This window comes from Rana temporaria, chromosome 7, assembly GCF_905171775.1.
Source record: "Rana temporaria chromosome 7, aRanTem1.1, whole genome shotgun sequence".
Classification (NCBI taxonomy): Eukaryota; Metazoa; Chordata; class Amphibia; order Anura; family Ranidae; genus Rana; species Rana temporaria.
Genome location: NC_053495.1, coordinates 159333100 through 159350666, shown reverse-complemented (window position 1 = coordinate 159350666; position 17567 = coordinate 159333100). Strand labels below are relative to the sequence as shown.

General features: G+C 43.0%; 1 protein-coding gene across 5 annotated transcripts in view; it reads right to left on the bottom strand.

Moving 5' to 3' along the window:
• CACNA1E (calcium voltage-gated channel subunit alpha1 E) overlaps positions 1 to 17567 on the bottom strand; it is a 265360-nt gene that overhangs the window by 44469 nt on the left and 203324 nt on the right. For all 5 annotated transcript variants that reach the window (XM_040360246.1, XM_040360249.1, XM_040360245.1 and 2 more), the window contains 3 exons: positions 16123 to 16188; positions 15204 to 15295; positions 933 to 1098 (listed from right to left, as the gene is read on the bottom strand). In XM_040360246.1, coding sequence (XP_040216180.1) covers positions 933 to 1098; positions 15204 to 15295; positions 16123 to 16188 — 324 coding nt within the window. The remainder of the gene's footprint in view (positions 1 to 932; positions 1099 to 15203; positions 15296 to 16122; positions 16189 to 17567) is intronic.

Sequence of the window (17567 nt, the reverse complement as noted above, 5' to 3'; positions counted from 1 at the left end):
CTGCGCAATTGTCAGTTAAAGCGACGCAGTGCCGAATCGCAAAAAGGGGCCTGGTCCTTTACCTGCATTTTGGTCCGGGTCTTAAGTGGTTAAAAATCTTTTTTTCTTATTTATTTTCTTTTTAAACTGTGCTTTAAAAAAATGTATCACTTTTATTCTTATTACATGAATGTAAAAATCTCTTGTAATCGAAATAAGGATGACAGGTCCTCTTTATGGAGAGATCTGGGGTCAAAAAGACTCCAAATCTCTTCTTTACCTTTAAAAGCAAAAGACTGAAAAATAAATGTTTTTGAGCTTTTGCTTGAAAAAAAAAGTTTACTTGCACCCTAGATTCTTGGGCGCTTGTAAAAACGGTAAGCCCAAGAAACAGTAGTGGGGGAGGTGGTGTCCCTTTTAGAAAGCTCTCCAGTGGCTAATGAGCCGCTCGGACCACTTTCATGAGAACGCCAGCCGCCAGCTGCAGAAAAAGATACAGGGTTATGGCTGATCAGCCATAACCCCGGTAAACCACTTACAAACTGTAACATATACAGTCTATCTTTAGGGAACAAAAGCCAATCCATGAAAATGGAAGATTACAATATAACACTCTTAACATCCCCAGGGGGCCGCACGTATTACTGATTTATGTGATACCATAGAACATTGCCAGATTACTAACATACTGCAAGAGGTGGTCAGAGAAAGGCAACAGGTTTGGTTGGAGACAGTTAAAAACTGGGGACATGGTAAATTAGACTGCTAGTAAATACTGCTTTTACAGCCTCTTTACAAATCAATGCCCCTGCTACTTAGTGTCGGCTAGGGTCCAAGAGCCGTATAATAAGTACAAGAGGGCTGCATGTGGCCTCAGGCTGCAAACCAGAGAATTTTTCAGAATATAAATGCCAATCATTTGATGAATTCAAAGTACTGAAGGTCAAGCTCACCAGGAAGGAACAGAAAAAAATGAAGGAGACAAAATAAACATAAGCTAGGTCAGTTCCACAGCGCTCATTTTCGTTATGTCCACCAGGGGCACTAGTGTCCGGTTCACAGCCTTTATCTCCCAGACATGACAGCATGATCTCCTGCCAAGCCTCACCAGTGGCACTCCTGGCAACAAAAGACAGAAATTACAATTAGAAAATCATACAACAAACTTATGGCATCACGGCTGAACATTCTTCTACACTTCGAAATCATGAACATGTTCAGCAGTTGTAATTCTTCAGAATTCCTGCTTCCTAAAGCTTAAAGTGGAGGTTCACCCGGAAATGTAAATTTTTAACATTAGATTCATGCTCATTTTGTCAAGGGGAATCGGGTAGTTTTTTTAAAAACGAAGCAGTACTTACCGTTTTAGAGAGCGATCTTCTCCGCCGCTTCCGGGTATGGGCTGCGGGACTGGGCATTCCTATTTGATTGACAGGCTTCCGACAGGCTTCCGACGGTCGCATCTATCGCGTCACGATTTTCCGAAAGTAGCCGAACGTCGGTGCGCAGGCGCCGTATAGAGCCGCACCGATGTTCGGCTTCTTTCGGCTACTCGTGACGCGATGTATGCGACCGTCGGAAGCCTGTCGTAAAGACTGTCAATCAAATAGGAACGCCCAGTCCCGAAGACCCATACCCGGAAGCTGCGGAGAAGATCGCTCTCTAAAATGGTAAGTACTGCTTCATTTTTTAAAAAACAACCCGATTCCCCTTGACAAAATGAGCATCAATCTAATGTAAAAAATTTTTTAATTGTAGCTAAAATAAAAGACAGAAAAATGAGCACATGAAACATAACTTAGTCAGCAAGATGTGTCGCTTGTGCCGATTCCTCTTTTACTAGCAGGAATCCTCCTCACGTAATGCCCTCTCCCAACTTCTACTGTTGTAATATTCCCATGCAACTGGGGTTAATACAAATAAGGGACTGTCACAGACTCATCCGTGGGGGGGAGGGTGGGGGTCATAGACTGAGGAGTATTTGTAATAACAAAAAAGGAATCAGCACTAGGGACACATTCTACTGATTGGAAGGTGTGTCTTTTTTGCAGATTTTTCTGTTTTTCTTTATTTTAGCTACACTTGGACTTTTAAGTTGATGTTGTTTTAGGAAAAATCCTGCTCTGCTTTTTATATTTTAGGTTGACAAATGTACAAAAATTTCGAATTTTATTTTCTATTTTGGATTTTTTTAATACTGTTATTGTATCTGATACAGTATTAAATTGTGCTATGTGAATGCTGAAGGATTATTTTGTTAACAACGGCTCCAGTCTGCATGTGGCCACAGAAATGACAAAAGATCCTGGAAAAATATTTGTAAAAGACCACCGGGGGGCACCACATAGGAAGATCTTGCCTTTAATTGCAAGGAGCCACGTGGATGCCAGCCACACGTGTCTGCATTTATTTGTCAATTTTACAAATGCAATAAAGGCAATATATTCCTCTGTGGCACCCTCCAGTGGTCTTTTACATATATGGTCTTAATTCAATGACCATTTTTCTCTTCTGTGGCCACCATCATGCCATTTTCTCATTGTTTTGTCTCATAGGCATTAACATCTTAACATAGAAGCCATTGGTTCTCTTCCAAATAAGTCTGATTTTTATTTTTTTGGGATAGTCCTGAAGAAGCTGCATATTCAGCGAAACATGTTGAGAATGTAACATCACTGTAGCATGAAAGAGATTGTCTCCAACAATTTCTGACATACAAGACCATGATATGGTTATATATTTTTAACTGTAATTTTAATGCATTTTGAATTAAGATTGTTGGTAATTCTTAGTGAATGCGTGTATGTAATTGTGTTATCCGCAGACCAGTTTCAGCGGACATGTTCGGTCGTCTGTACGTCCGACCGGACAATTTTCCGGCGGATCGGACAGGTTTCCAGCGGACAAATGTTACTTAGCATGCTAAGAAACATGTCCGGTGGAAGCGAAGCCTGTCCGTCGGACATGTTCGGTCGTCATGTCCGCTCGGCCGAAAGCCCTCGCATGCGTCGAAGTGATTCGACGCATGCGTGGAAGCATTGACCTTCCAGGGCCGCGCATGTCGCTGCGTCATCGTCGCGGTGACGGCGCAGCCACGTCACCGCGTATCGTGTCCGCGCGGATTTCTGTTTGATGGTGTGTACAAGCATCAGACAGAAATCTCCGAGCGGACATGTCCGATGAAAACGGTCCGGCGGACTGTTTTCATCGGACAGTCCGTCCGTGTGTACGAGGCCTAAGATTTAAAGTGATTGTAAAAAATATATAATAATAATAAACCTGTTATACGTTCTTGCTCTGGTTTTGCACAGAGCAGATACAATCCTTCTCTTCTAGGGGCTCCCATCGGTTCCCCTGGCTCCTCCTCTTCTCAGTGTGCCACCATAGAAAGCCACTACAGATCTCAAGCCGTGCAGCCTGTGTCTATAGACTTGGCCCCGCTCCTTTGTCACAGAATTTGATTGACATGAGCAGAGAGAGACACTGCTCTCAGGCACAGTCTGATCATGATTGGGCTAAGGTAAGTATACTTTTTCTGCCACTAGGAGTCTGATGACCAGCACTATTTAACACACTACCTCTCAGCCCAGGTCATCCTGATCCAGCTGAAGCCTTTTATTAAACATGGAAATGAGAAGCAGGACAGTAGTGGGCTCATCTCTATATTACACGTTGCTTTCATTTCCTTTCAGTATAACTGGCTCCTTGTACTGCTTCTTCCTCTCACACTCCAGCAAAACATTTTTTGGATGTAAACCCGATTCATGAAATCTGACCTGGGCACATCTATCTGTAGTGTTTACTTGTATCTCTCCAAAGCACAAGTCCCATGTCGTTCTGCTGTTTCGTTCCTCTGTGATCAGCATGAAAACTTCTGGCAGGTTCTCAGAGAGGGGAGATAAAACCAGCCTGACATTTGTGTATAGGGATGGGTGCTATAAATAGATTAGCAGAGAGCTTGTCTTGTCACAGCACAGCTTTGCAAGTCTCTGCCTATGTGGAGATGGGTGTGTGCCTCTCCTCCAATATGCTGTCTCACGGTCTATGCCAAGACTTCACTCCTACTGCTGAATGAGGAAGTAAAAATTCTAACACAATGTTAGAATTCTAAAGAATATAGCAAGCTGAAGACAGCAGATATACATGTAAAACTTATGTAGGAAGATTTGTTTCATCTCTGTGTATCATCTGAGGCTGTTCACTTCACTGGGTATATGTAAATCCACTTTAAACTACTGTAATAACATTTGACATGTTTTTTCTCCATGCTCTCCTCATTACTGTCCTGAGACCGAGTACAAGTACTGATACTTTTTTTCAAGTACTCGCCGATACCGAATACCGATACTTTTTTTTAATGTCACGTGACAGTGGCGTTTTTATTTTTTTTACAGTGATTTTTTTTTACGTTTTTTTTTTACTGTGATATATATTTTTAGAGGAGGGGCGGGTGCTAGTGGATTGTCAGTGTGTTTTTTTTTTATTGTTATTTACATTTTATTTTTTTAATTATTTATTGCAAATTTTTTTTCTTTTTTTTTTTTTTTTTTTTTTTTATTTAAATTTGTCTTTATTGATATTTTCAACAAGTGTACAAGAAATATATTCGTTACAATACATCAGATGTCCCGACCGGAGCATAATGAACCTGAGAGTAGAAAGTAGGCAGACTAAACATAAACAGTCGGTCATTTCTAACTAAACAGAAATAAGTCCTGCCGTGCTCAAAACCAAAATAAGCTCCATAGGGGGGGGGGGGGTAGTTAGGGGGGGGCGCCAGCAGGGTAGGCATTGCACCTATGTAGAGGAGTGAGGGTGAGTAGAGAGGTCAGAAAGAAAAGGAGAGAGATGAAGAGTCGGAGACGTGAGGGAGAGTATCAGACAGTTACAGTACATTTGGGGTGAGCGAGCCAGGGTGACCACCTATACAGAAACTTATCCATATTCAAGTTTTTTCTAGCAACTAGTCTCTCCATGTCACATTGGAGGTTTAGGTCTGCAATAGTATTAGAGATGGACGGGCAGTCTGAAGTTTTCCAGAGTTTGGTGATGTTCCGTTTTGCAGCTAGGAGCAGGTGTACTATTACCACTCGCGACCTGGGGGGGAATTTGTCTATCCCAAGATGAAGAATCGCTAATGAAGGATCGGGGGTAGTTGGAATCAGTGATAATGTGGAAATCAAAGCGAATATTAGTTTCCAGAACGAACTTATGGACTTACAGAACCATAGAATGTGGGATATGGTTCCAGAACTTCCACATGACCTCCAACATGTGGAGGGGTGTCCTGGGAAGAATTTGGATAGGCGGTAAGGAGTGAGGTACCATCTGTGTATGGTCTTTTGGTACGACTCCCAGTGATTGGAGCAGTGGGAGGCCGTAAAGGTTAGTCTAAAGGCACGCGTCCACGTAGCAGGGGTGGTGGTAATGTTTAGTTCTTCTGTCCATTTAGAGAGAGAAGAGATTTGGGAGTAGGGTCTGTCGTCGCTAATTGTAGAGTACATAATAGATATACCATGTTTTGGGTAAGGTGTGTTTGCGTAGAAGTTATGTATTGGTTCAGGTATTTTGACTGCAGTGGGGATTTTAGATTTCCAAAGGAAGTGTGAGATCCTCGCATAGGTAAAGGCTTCAGACTGGGGGATGTTGTAGCGAGCTCGGAGTTCTGCAAAGGGCTGTAGGGTGTCTGAAGCATATAGGTCAGATATGTAGTTAAGCTTATGTTCTTGCCAGTTCCGCAGCTTAAGATTTTGCAGATGAACCATTAGTGTACTGAGAGGAATCGGCAGAACGTGGGACGGGTGCGTCGTAGATGGCGTCTGGGTGAATCTCTTCCAGACTGTTAGTGAGGCCGCAATGGAAGGTGGAATATCTTGTGCGACAGGGAGAAATCCAGCTGACGTGCTCAGTAGTACGTCACGCAGTGTATTAGGTTTGAAGTAGGACGATTCCATGATCGACCAGGTCTTGGTGGGAGTCGGGTGCCACCAGTAGTATAGCTGGTCCAGAATGGAAGCGTAGTAGTAGTTTTGAACATGGGGAAGACTTACGCCCCCTTTGGAGTGATGCCTGGTTAGAATGTAGTGCGCGCATCTCGGTGGTTTGGATTCCCAAACATATCTCGAAATGAGCTTCTGAATGGATGTAAAGAAGGAATGGGGTATAGGTACAATTACTGTGCGGAATAGATATAGCAGTTTGGGGAGGATTAGCATTTTAAAGGAGGCAATCCTTCCAATTTTAGATAAGCCGGCAGTACGCAGTTGTAGCAATAGTTGGGGAAGTATTTTCTGGAATGCATGGAAGTTTAGGTCGTAGAGGTGAGGCAGTGACGGGGCTAACTTTATCCCAAGGTACGGAATAAAGTGTCTCGCCCAAGAATAAGGAAGAGAGCCCTCCAGGAGTGACTTCATTTTGTTAGTGAGATTAAACGGGAGTATCAGGGACTTAGAGGAGTTAAGTTTATAAAAAGAGGCCAAGCTAAATTGAGTAAGGTTATCGTGTATTGCAGGCAGGGATTGGACCGGATTTGTGACCATAAGAATGACATCATCGGCAAAGAGGCTTATTTTATGTTCTATGCCATTATGTACAATGCCCGATATGCGCTCGTCTCCTCTAATCCCCGCTGCCAGGGGCTCCATAATTAGAGCAAAGATGAGAGGGGAGAGCGGGCACCCCTGGCGGGTGCCATTGGTGATCCCAAAAGGGGTAGACAGGGATCCATCTGTTAAAACTCTGGCTGAGGGATTTGAATAAAGTGATAGTATCGCGGATTGGAACCAACCCGTGATTCCAAACTTTGCCAGTACAGCTTTTAGAAAGCCCCAGTGCACCCTGTCGAACGCCTTCTCTGCATCCAAGGACAGGAGCAGAGAAGGCGTGCGAGATCGGGAGGCCCGGTGAACCAGATTAATGACCCTCCTAGTTGCATCTGGAGCTTGTCTATCCGGCATAAAGCCGACTTGGTCAGAGTGCACCAGTGAAGGGAGACATTTCAGCAGCCTAGCCGCTAAGACTTTGGCAAATATTTTTACGTCCGTGTTAAGGAGCGATATGGGCCTGTAGTTGGTCGTGGAGGTAGGATCCTTCTCAGGCTTGGGGATGGTGGTGATGATCGAACGTAGCATGTCAAGTGGCAGAGAACCAGAGGTGGCGGCAGAGTTGAAGAGGGCCGTGAGATGAGGGGTGACAAGTTCGGCAAATGTCTTATAAAATTCATTTGTGTAGCCATCTTCTCCCGGGGATTTATGGAGAGGGAGAGTACGGATGGCTGCAAGGACTTCAGCATCTGAAAAAGGTTGTGAGAGCTCTGCTGCTTGAACAGGGGTTATAGATGGGAGATCAACTATCGATAGAAAATTTTGCACAGATTGATCTGTTGGTTGAGGGGTAGACGCGTCGTTTGCTAAGTTATAGAGGGAGGAATAATAGTCGCTAAAGGCATTAGCTATATCCTGAGGGTTCGTCAGGAGTTTGTCAGTGGTAGGGTGGTGGAGGGAGGCTATTTTAGATTTAACACGTTGAGTTTTGACCTGCCGAGCTAACAAGGCACCAGCCTTATTACCTAGGGCATAGTAGTTGGCCTTAGTTATTTTAAGGTTTTTTTCAAATTTGTACAATAAAAGTGAGCGGAGCTTTTGTCGCAGGTCCAGAAGCTCGCTGGTTAATTTGTGGGAGGGATTCAGTTTATTTTGGTTCTCTAGTCGGGAAATTTGGGATAGGATCTCATCGAGTTGCCTGGACCTCTGGTTCTTAGCATGACTGTGAAGTTTAATAATGAGTCCACGCATGTAGGCTTTATATGCCGACCAAAGTACAAACCTATTAGTGTCCGGTAGATCGTTGGATTCAAAGTAGGAATGGTGCTCTGCAGTCAGTTTGTGAACAGCGTTCAGGTCCGAGAGGATAGAAGCATCAAGTCTCCATAGGCGAGTGGTTCTGGGTCTACAGTTTCCTACGGTGATGGAGATAGGTGCATGGTCCGACCATGCGATGGTTCCGGTCGTTGATTGTGTCACATCTTGGAGGGTGAGTTTGTCAACCAGGAAGAAGTCTATGCGGGAGTATGAAAGTTGAGAAGAGGAGAAATACGAGTAATCTCGCTCGTTGCCGTGATGGCATCGCCACGGATCGAAGAGATCATTCGTTTGAAGAAAGGGGTATAGTGCCGGTCGCTGTTTATTCGCTGAGGATGTAGTGTCCATTTTCGGGTCAGAAATTATATTGAAGTCGCCTCCGATAATAAGTCTTCCCTGTCGGATTCGGGTAACCTTCTTGTATAGTCGTTTGTGGAATCGCAGTTGTTGCTTATTTGGTCCATACACGTTGACCAGTGTGTAGGTGACCTGGTTAATGTCACAAATGAGAATTAGGAAACGCCCTTGGGGATCGGCTACAGATTGGTGTAGCTTAAATTGTAATGAGTTTTTTATGGCCGTGAGGACTCCGTTTTTCTTCTTTTGACCTGAGGCCAAAAAAACTAGATCATAGTTCTTTAGGGTGAACTTGGGGGTTTTAGCGGAAGCAAAGTGAGTCTCCTGGGTTAAGAGGATATCAGCTCTTTGACTGGTGGCTTCCTTGAAAAGTGCAGACCTCTTTTGTGGGGAGTTAAGGCCTCTGGCGTTAATGGAAACCAGCTTGAACGCCATCTCGGGAGGATGAGAGTAGGATAGACTGTCCCCAGGTGAGGGTGGTAATGGGTAGTACTAGGAAGTGTCGGTGAGCTGACACTCTGACGTGTGGGCAGAATGAGATAGTGCTCGTCCAATGAAGAAGAGTCAGGGAATAGTTCAGGTGAGCTATGTGTGGTTGCCGGCTGGTGCCTAGGACAGGTGAAGGGTCCGGGTTAAAAAAGGTGAGCCCTGTAACAATGGGGCTCAATGTGCAGAAACTACTGCAAACAATCGATGGGGGGTAGCGGTCCTCTGTCAACTACCAGGGACAGGGATCACTAAACAGGCAGGCAGGTATCGGAGGGGAGCACTGCAGTATCACTGCCATATGGTGCGTGCAGAGAAGGAGATGAATTGCGAAATTCAGCCATCTGAGGTTGCAACCCCGGTTTCCATGCGCGTTGGAGGTTGGTCAGAAGGGTTCGGCATTTCTTCTGGGAGTATGTGCCAGTCCCTTAAAATCTTGAGGCCCGAAGAGAGAGTACGCACTGCGTGGGTTTTGTTTTGGTGCGTAATGAGCAGTTTGGTAGGGAAGCCCCACTTATACGGTATTTTGTGATTTTGAAGCGCTTTGGTGATAGTCGCCAGTTGTCTGCGATTTTCCATAGTCGCTTTGGATAAATCAGCATACAATGCTATGTTAGTAAAAGGCTCAGGAATCCTTGTCGCTCGTTTCGCTGCATACATGACTCTGTCTTTGACCGAAAAAAAGTGAATACGAGCCAAAACATCTCTAGGAGTGGATGGAGGAAGATGAGAGGGTTTGGGAAGCCTGTGTGCCCTGTCGATCTCCAGGTCTCGGGCTGTCAGGTCAGGTATGAGGGTCCGCATCAGAGATTGTAAGAATTGTACCAGGTCCGGTTGCTGGACCGACTCCGGGACGTTGCGAAATTTAATGTTATTGCGCCTGGAGCGGTCCTCCAGGTCTGCGAGTTTCAAGTTAATTAATTGAAGTTCATCCTCATGGTCTGTGAATCCATCAACAAGCTCATTGTGAGCAGAGAGTAAATCTCCCATTTTAGCTTCAATATGGGCGATGGTATTATCATGCTGGTATACAGTGGTTGAGAGTGAGGAGACCGCAGTGGATAGGTCACTATACAAAGTTTGCCTCAGAGAGAGCAGCATATTTTTCATTGTGTTCTCGGACAAAGGCTGGTCAGATGCAGGGAAGGCGTCCAGCACTGATGATTGCTGTGGTGGGGGGAGAGAGAACAGACATGGAGCTGTGACAGGCAGTGGATGCTGCGGTTCCTCTGTTCTCAGCCTGGACTTAGCAGGACTGGACGTTGTGGGTGAGTTAGGAGGAGAGGACTCACCCTGTGGGTCTGAAGAGCGGGGGAACCCCTGAGACATTGATGGGTTTGGGCAGGCTTGTGAAGGGGAGAGCCGCGCCGACATGTCACGGCTGCCGCCGGCGCCATCTTGGCTGCTCGCCAGGTCCGCTGAGGGATAGTAATCCGTGAGCCGCCTGGGGAGAGACGCGTTCTTCCGTCTCTTCAGCATGGTCCGCCGGGTACACAGGGCGATGGGGCTGTCGGGTGAATGATTTATTCTTCTCTATAGCCGCTGAAGTCGTCGCTCTGGCCGTTATTACTGCGGAGCTGTGGATCTAGTCAGCCATCCGCTCGAGCTGCCAAGCCACGCCCCTCTTTTTTTCTTTTTTTTAATCAGCCCTGTTGGGGGGCTTTGGTGAGAAAACGGGTGTCTTAACAGACCTCTGACATCTCCCTTCTGAGACAGGAAAAGGGACTAGGGACACAGATTCCCCCAGTCCCTTTCTCAGCAGCCTCAGCTGCACTGAAAATGAATGGACAGAAGACAGTCGCTTCTCTTCATTCATAAACTGAAACATTGTAAACACAGTTTACGATGTTTCAGTTATGTGAAAGGGCAGAGTCAGTAATCAGTCAGGCTCCTACCTCCGCTCTCCATCCTGACAGTTTCAGGGGGTGGAGGAGGAGTACAGAGGGAGAGAGAAACACGGAGGGGGAGAAGGAAAAACCAAAGGGGGACACGGAGGAGAAGGAAACACAGAGGGGGACACGGAGGAGAAGGAAACACCGAGGGGGACACGGAGGGAGAAGGAAACACAGAGAGGGACACGGAGGGAGAGAGACTGCAGCAAAACGGAGGGGGGCTGGAGGACACGGGACAGTCAGCGGTGATCGTGTGTGGGGGAGTTACAAGCACCGATCACCGCTGATTTTAAAGCAGCTGAAAGCCGCGGGGGGGGGGAGGGGGTGAAGAGAGGAGCGGAGAAATTACTTTTAAATCTATACAGCGGTGATCGGTGCTTGTAACTTCCCCACGCACTGATCACCACTGACTGTACAAGTATCGGGTGAAGCATCGGGAGCATTTTCCCAAGTACTCGGGAAAATGCTTGGTATCGGTATCGGGACAACCCTACTAGGAACCCAGAAGAAACTGATTACCCTCTGTTATTAGTTATATTTTATGTATTAGCTTCCTGTGAGCAGCTGAACTCCAAAGTCTGTATTTCAGTTTTCCATTGTTACTGGCAAGAAAAATAACATGCTGGCCTTTGTCCTTATTTTGAGACTTTGTTGGTAATATATGCAGCCAAGAATTTGCAACCTCCACAGCCATTACAGTACAAAATGAGAGTGTCACCTTCCCCAAATTGATTCTCTTAAATAACAGAAGAATTCAGGGATATAAGCTGGCAGGTGCTGGGATCCATTAGTGCATCTGAAATGGCATATCAGTTTTGTAAGGAGTTGTTATTTTAAAGGAAACTAAAATAGAAAACCCAATCGTGTGTAAGGAAAATAAATGATAGTATTTTTGCTTGCACATGATTGGATGATGGAAGTCAGCAGAGCTTCACCTGAGTAACTAAGAAAAAGGGAAAATCCCCTTGCAAAGTAAACAGCCTATTTGCTGTGAGTTGGGCACAGATGTAGATTTTTGTGTTCAGCCTGCGGGCAGTCATCTAACAATTTTCTTCCATCCAAGAATATAACAGTTATTATATTCTGACACCCAAACAGAAAATGCAGCTGCCTAGATGCTGGCGATGTTCAGCCTACAATTTTCCAACAGGCTTCCTAGACAAAAGTCTATTTAACTATCAAGCTGCAATCACATGCCAGGAGACGTTTCTCATATATTTTGGTCTTGTTCTGTAATTAGTGTGTACTGGACACAAATACTTTCTGTGGTAAATTACCTATTAAGTATCGCCATGGTTCCAACTCCACAGATTTGTCTGTTGGGTCTGGTGGAGGAGCGAGCTGAGTGGCAGAGAGGACCCTGATCAGCCTCCTTCAATTCTATGCCAGGAAAATTATTAATTTATGCTGGAAGAAACAGGCCTCACCCTCCCTCTTTCTATGGAAAACACACATCAATAACGTACTGACTCTATACAAAGACACATACTGTATCACGATCGAGGCTGCCCAAAAAAATATAAGTGTGGGCTAAGTGGCTAGCTGAACCTTCCACTGCAGCATCTGACTGAGCGGTGTATTAGCTGGCCCACCTACCTACTCAAAAATACAATCTGACCCCCTTCGTCTTCTGGGGTGTCCCCTCCTCATCTGAAATTATTGTACTTTTGTTTTTCCTTTTTGACCCTCCTTGAGCACGAGCTAATCTAGTTAATTAACCTCTTCCATACCGGGCAGTTATACACACTTCCATACCAGGCCTATTCTGGCACTTCTCTCCTACATGTACAAATCATAATTTTTTTGCTAGAAAATTACGCAGAACCCCCAAACATTATATATGTTTTTTTAGCAGACACCCTAGGGAATAAAACGACGGTCATTGAAACCTTTTATCTTGCACGGTATTTGTGCAATAATTTTTCAAACGCCTTTTTTTGGGAAAAAATTGTTTCATGAATTAAAAAAATTTAAAAACAGTAAAGTTAGCCCAATTTTTTTGTAAAATATGAAATATGATGTTACACCGAGTAAATAGATACCTAACATGTCACGCTTTAAAATTGCGCACACTCATGGAATGGCGCCAAACTTCGGTACTTAAAAATCTCCATAGGCAACGATTTGAAATTTTTTACAGGTTACCAGTTTAGATTTACAGAGGAGATCTAGTGCTAGAATTGTTGCTGGCACTCTAACGCACGCGGCGATACCTCACATATGTGGTTTAAACGGCGTTTACATATGTATGTTTTACATATGCGGGACTTGCGTGTGCGTTCGCTTCTGCGCGCAAGCTACCGGGGACAGGGGCGTTAAAAAAATAAATTTTTATTTCTTTTTTTTTTTTATATATTTATTTCTTTTTTTACACTTTTTTTTTAATTTTTTATTTTTTTTTTATCACTTTTATTCCTATTACAAGGAATGTAAACATCCCTTGTAATAGGAATGTGTGTGACAGGTACTCTTTATGGAGAGATGCGGGGTCAATAAGACCCCACATCTCTCCTCCAGGCTGGAAAGCATGAAATCGGTGAAAAAAAATTCACCGATCTCATGCTTGTGGTTGCTTAGCAGCCGCAATCGCGGCTTTGTTTACTTACGGGGACCCGGGCGTGACGTCATCACATCGCGCTCGGGTCCTCCGACGGTCATAGAGATGACTGGTGACCATCTGGTCACCAGTCATCTCTATGCTTCCTGCGAGCGCCGGACGATTCGTTCTCCGGGCCCCCGATGGCACGGGAGAGCCCGGAGAAGCACCGGATGGCGGCAGGAGGGGGGGGATGTCCCCTCCCGCCGCCTGTAAGAACGATCTAGCGGCGGAACCGCCGCTATGATCGTTCTTACGTTGTGCAGAATCGCCGGCAGTTTAGAAGGATATCTGAATGATGCCTCTAGCTGCAGGCATCATTCAGATATCCACCCGGAAAGCCCAGGACGTCATATGACGTCCACTCTGAACGGCAGAAGTTCTTTGTGGACGTCATTTTACTATGGGCCGGTAGGGAAGTGGTTAATTTGTCCTGCCAGGGCATACATACGGTTCTAGATGTTTCCTTGTTTTGTGCTGCCTTGCTGCGACCCCCAGCGTGGGAATACCGCCGGAGCCGCACCAGGCCATTTTTGTGTTATTGAATGTTTGTTTATGGTGTATGTTTTTATATACAAATAAACAGATCTTAAAAAAATAAAAATAATTATACCGGGACAATACTGAAATGTTTTATTTTTTTGTCATACAATGTATGTTCAATCTTTATTTCACAAACAAATTATATATATATATATATATATATATATATATATATATATATATATATATATATATATATATATATATACATTACAGACCAACATTTTGGACACACCTTCTCATTCAAAGAGTTTTCTTTATTTTCATGACTATGAAAATTGTAGATTCACACTGAAGGCATCAAAACTATGAATTAACACATGTGGAATTATACATAACAAAAAAGTGTGAAACAACTGAAAATATATTTCATATTCTAGGTTCTTCAAAGTAGACACCTTTTGCAGCAGACACATCTCTAGAACTGTTAAGGAGACTGTGTGAATCAGGCCTTCATGGTAGAATATCTGCTAGGAAACCACTGCTAAAGAAAGGAAACAAGCAGAAGAGACTTGTTTGGGCTAAAGAACACAAGGAATGGGACATTAAACCAGTGGAAATCTGTGCTTTGATCTGATGAGTCCAAACTTGAGATCTTTGGTTCCAACCCCCATGTCTTTGTGCGACGCAGAAAAGGTGAACGGATGGACTCTACATGCCTGGTTCCCACCGTGAAGCATGGAGGAGGAGGTGTGATGGTGTGGGGGTGCTTTGCTGGTGACACTGTTGGGGATTTATTCAAAATTGAAGGCATACTAAACCAGCATGGCTACCACAGCATCTTGCAGCGGCATGCTATTCCATCCGGTTTGCGTTTAGTTGGACCATCATTTATTTTTCAACAGGACAATGACCCCAAACACACCTCCAGGCTGTGTAAGGGCTATTTGACCAAGAAGAGTGATGGGGTGCTGCGCCAGGTGACTACCTCTTGAAGCTCATCAAGAGAATGCTAAGTGTGCAAAGCAGTAATCAAAGCAAAAGGTGGCTACTTTGAAGAACCTAGAATATGAAATATATTTTCAGTTGTTTCAGACTTTTTTGTTATGTATAATTCCACATGTGTTAATTCATAGTTTTGATGCCTTCAGTTTTCATAGTCATGAAAATAAAGAAAGCTCTTTGAATGAGAAAGTGTGTCCAAACTTTTGGTCTGTACTATATATATATATATATATATATATATATATATATATATATATATATATAAGGATTTCCATAGTTTGCATTTCCCTTTGTCTCATAGATGCCACAGATTCTTTATCATGCACTGCACAGATGTCTCATTAAGTAAACAACAAGCTTCTCTGAGCAATAATTAAAGCAGAAATAGGTAAGCATGCAAAAACGGAAACAAGATGAATTCTTATTTTTCACATTTTTTTATATGCCCTTAGCATAAATACATGTGAATACCTCTATGCACTCCATTTAATGCTTATTTGCAAAAAATAATTTAGTGTTAATAACTAGGAATCTATGGGAACCCACCTGAATAGGAGCATGAGGGAACTGGAGAAACTTCTGAAGTTGTTGTGTCTATTAATATGACTCTCCTCATCAAGACGGATGTTACCAAACACCTACAAAACAAGACTTAATTACTATCTGGACCTCACTAGATATATAACTTTTGTAAAGTGTAATAAAAGCAGCTTTCAAATCCAAAGTTGAACTCAGACATTAATCTCGTAGGGGCAGACATTAATGTCATTTACATATCCATGGCTTAATGGACAATTTGGAGGTATAGACAGAATAAGAAAGCTTAACATAGCTATAAAGTGTACACACACAATGAAATACATGACCACATATCATAGCCAGAAATGCTAAAATAATCTTAAATGGCAATTATAAATAACAACTATGATCTCAGCAAGCAGCCTAAACAACTTTCTCCCTACCAGATGCGTCTTGGAAGATTTTCAGAAGATATTAAGAAAACTGTCAACAAAATATGTCAAATGGTAGTCTACCATTCCTTGAATTGAATAGCCACGGTGTTGGATTAGGATACAACTAACTCCTGGCATACTTTTTAAGTTCTTACTAAAGATGAAATTCTCACTAAAATGAGGTCTAATACCAGAGATGCCATATTTATGGAACATGTTGCATGGCATTTGACTTCAAGCTGACAGGCAGTGAGCCAGTTAAGTCAGGCAATGAAAATTCTGAGAAATCGTGTCTTCATAAAGATTACTGTTGCCAAGAACACAATGGTGTTTTATTAGTTTACAATATTTATTGCTATATTTTCAACTATAACAATTTCATACAGAACACATAAAGGCTACTGCAATTTACTAACAAATAGATGTTCTAAGAAATACATTTGATCTGCACTGAGTTCTCCCCAGAGTATATTTTTTCTTTATGACAATACAAATATTGTTAGATGCCTAACCTGCATGCCTATAATGGCATAGATGAAGAATAACATAGCAATCAGGAGGCAGACATAAGGGAGAGCCTGAAAATAAGACACAAAAGGTTATTTAAGTGACAAGAAACATTGCAACATATACAGTTCCATATATATATATATATATATATATATATATATATATATATATATATATATATATATATATATATATATATTTGGACATAGACCCAATTTTCATACTTTTGGCTCTGTATGCCACCAGAATAAAACTAAAAGGAAAGAACTCAAATGAATTTGAAGTGCAGACTTTTAGCTTTAATTCAAGGGGTTGAACATAAATATCAAGTACAAGTGCTAGGAACTGCAACCATTTTTCTACACAGTCCCCCCATTTTCAGGGGCTCAAATGTAATTGGACAAATGAATATAATCATAAATAAAATGTTACATTTTAATATTTTGTTGGGAATCCTTTACTGGCAATGAATGAACTGCCTGAACCCATGGACATTACCAAATACTGTGTTTCCCCCTTTCTGATGCTTTGCCAGGCTCTAACTGCAGCTGCCTTCAGTTGTTTGTGGGTCTTTCTGCCTTTAAGTTTACCTTCAGCAAGTGAAATGCATGCTCAATTGGGTTGAGCTTAGGTGATTGGGTTGCTTTTGCAGTGTGTTTTGGATCATTGTCCATCTGTACTATGAAGCGCCATCCAATCAACTTTGCTGCATTTGGCTGAATCTGGGCTGACAGTTTATCTCTAAACACTGCAGAAATCATGCGACTGCTTCGGTCTTCTATCACATTATCAATAAATGCAAATATTCCAGTGCCATTGGAAGCCATGCATGCCCATTCCATCACACTGCCGCCACCATGTTTTACAGATGACATTGTGTGCTTTGGATCATGAGCTGTTCCAAGACTTCTCCACACTTTTTTCTTCCCATCATTGTGTTACAGATTCATCTTAGTTTCCTCCGCCCAAAGAATGCTTTTCCAGAACTGGTCTGGCTTTTTTAGATTTTTTTTTGGCAAAGTCTAATCTGGCTTTTTTATTCTTTAGGCTAATGAATGGTTTGCACCTTGTGGTGAACTCTCTGTATTTGCTCTTGTGAAGTCTTCTCTTGATTGTAGACTTTGACAATGATACACTTACCTCCTAAAGAGTGTCCTTCACTTGTCTGGATGTTGTGAATTGTTTTTTCTTTACCATAGAGGATTCTGTGATCATCTACCACTGTTATCTTCCATGGACGTCCAGGCCTTGTTATGTTGCTGAGCTCACCAGTGAATTCTTCTTTTTTAAGAATGTACCAAACTGTTGATTGTTCCACTCCTAATGTTGCTGCTATCTCTCTTATGAGGAATTTGAAGCCTTACCACGGCCTGTTTCACTTGCATGGACAGCTCATTTGAATGTATGCTGTAGGTTCACAGCAATAGATTCCAAATGCAAATACCTC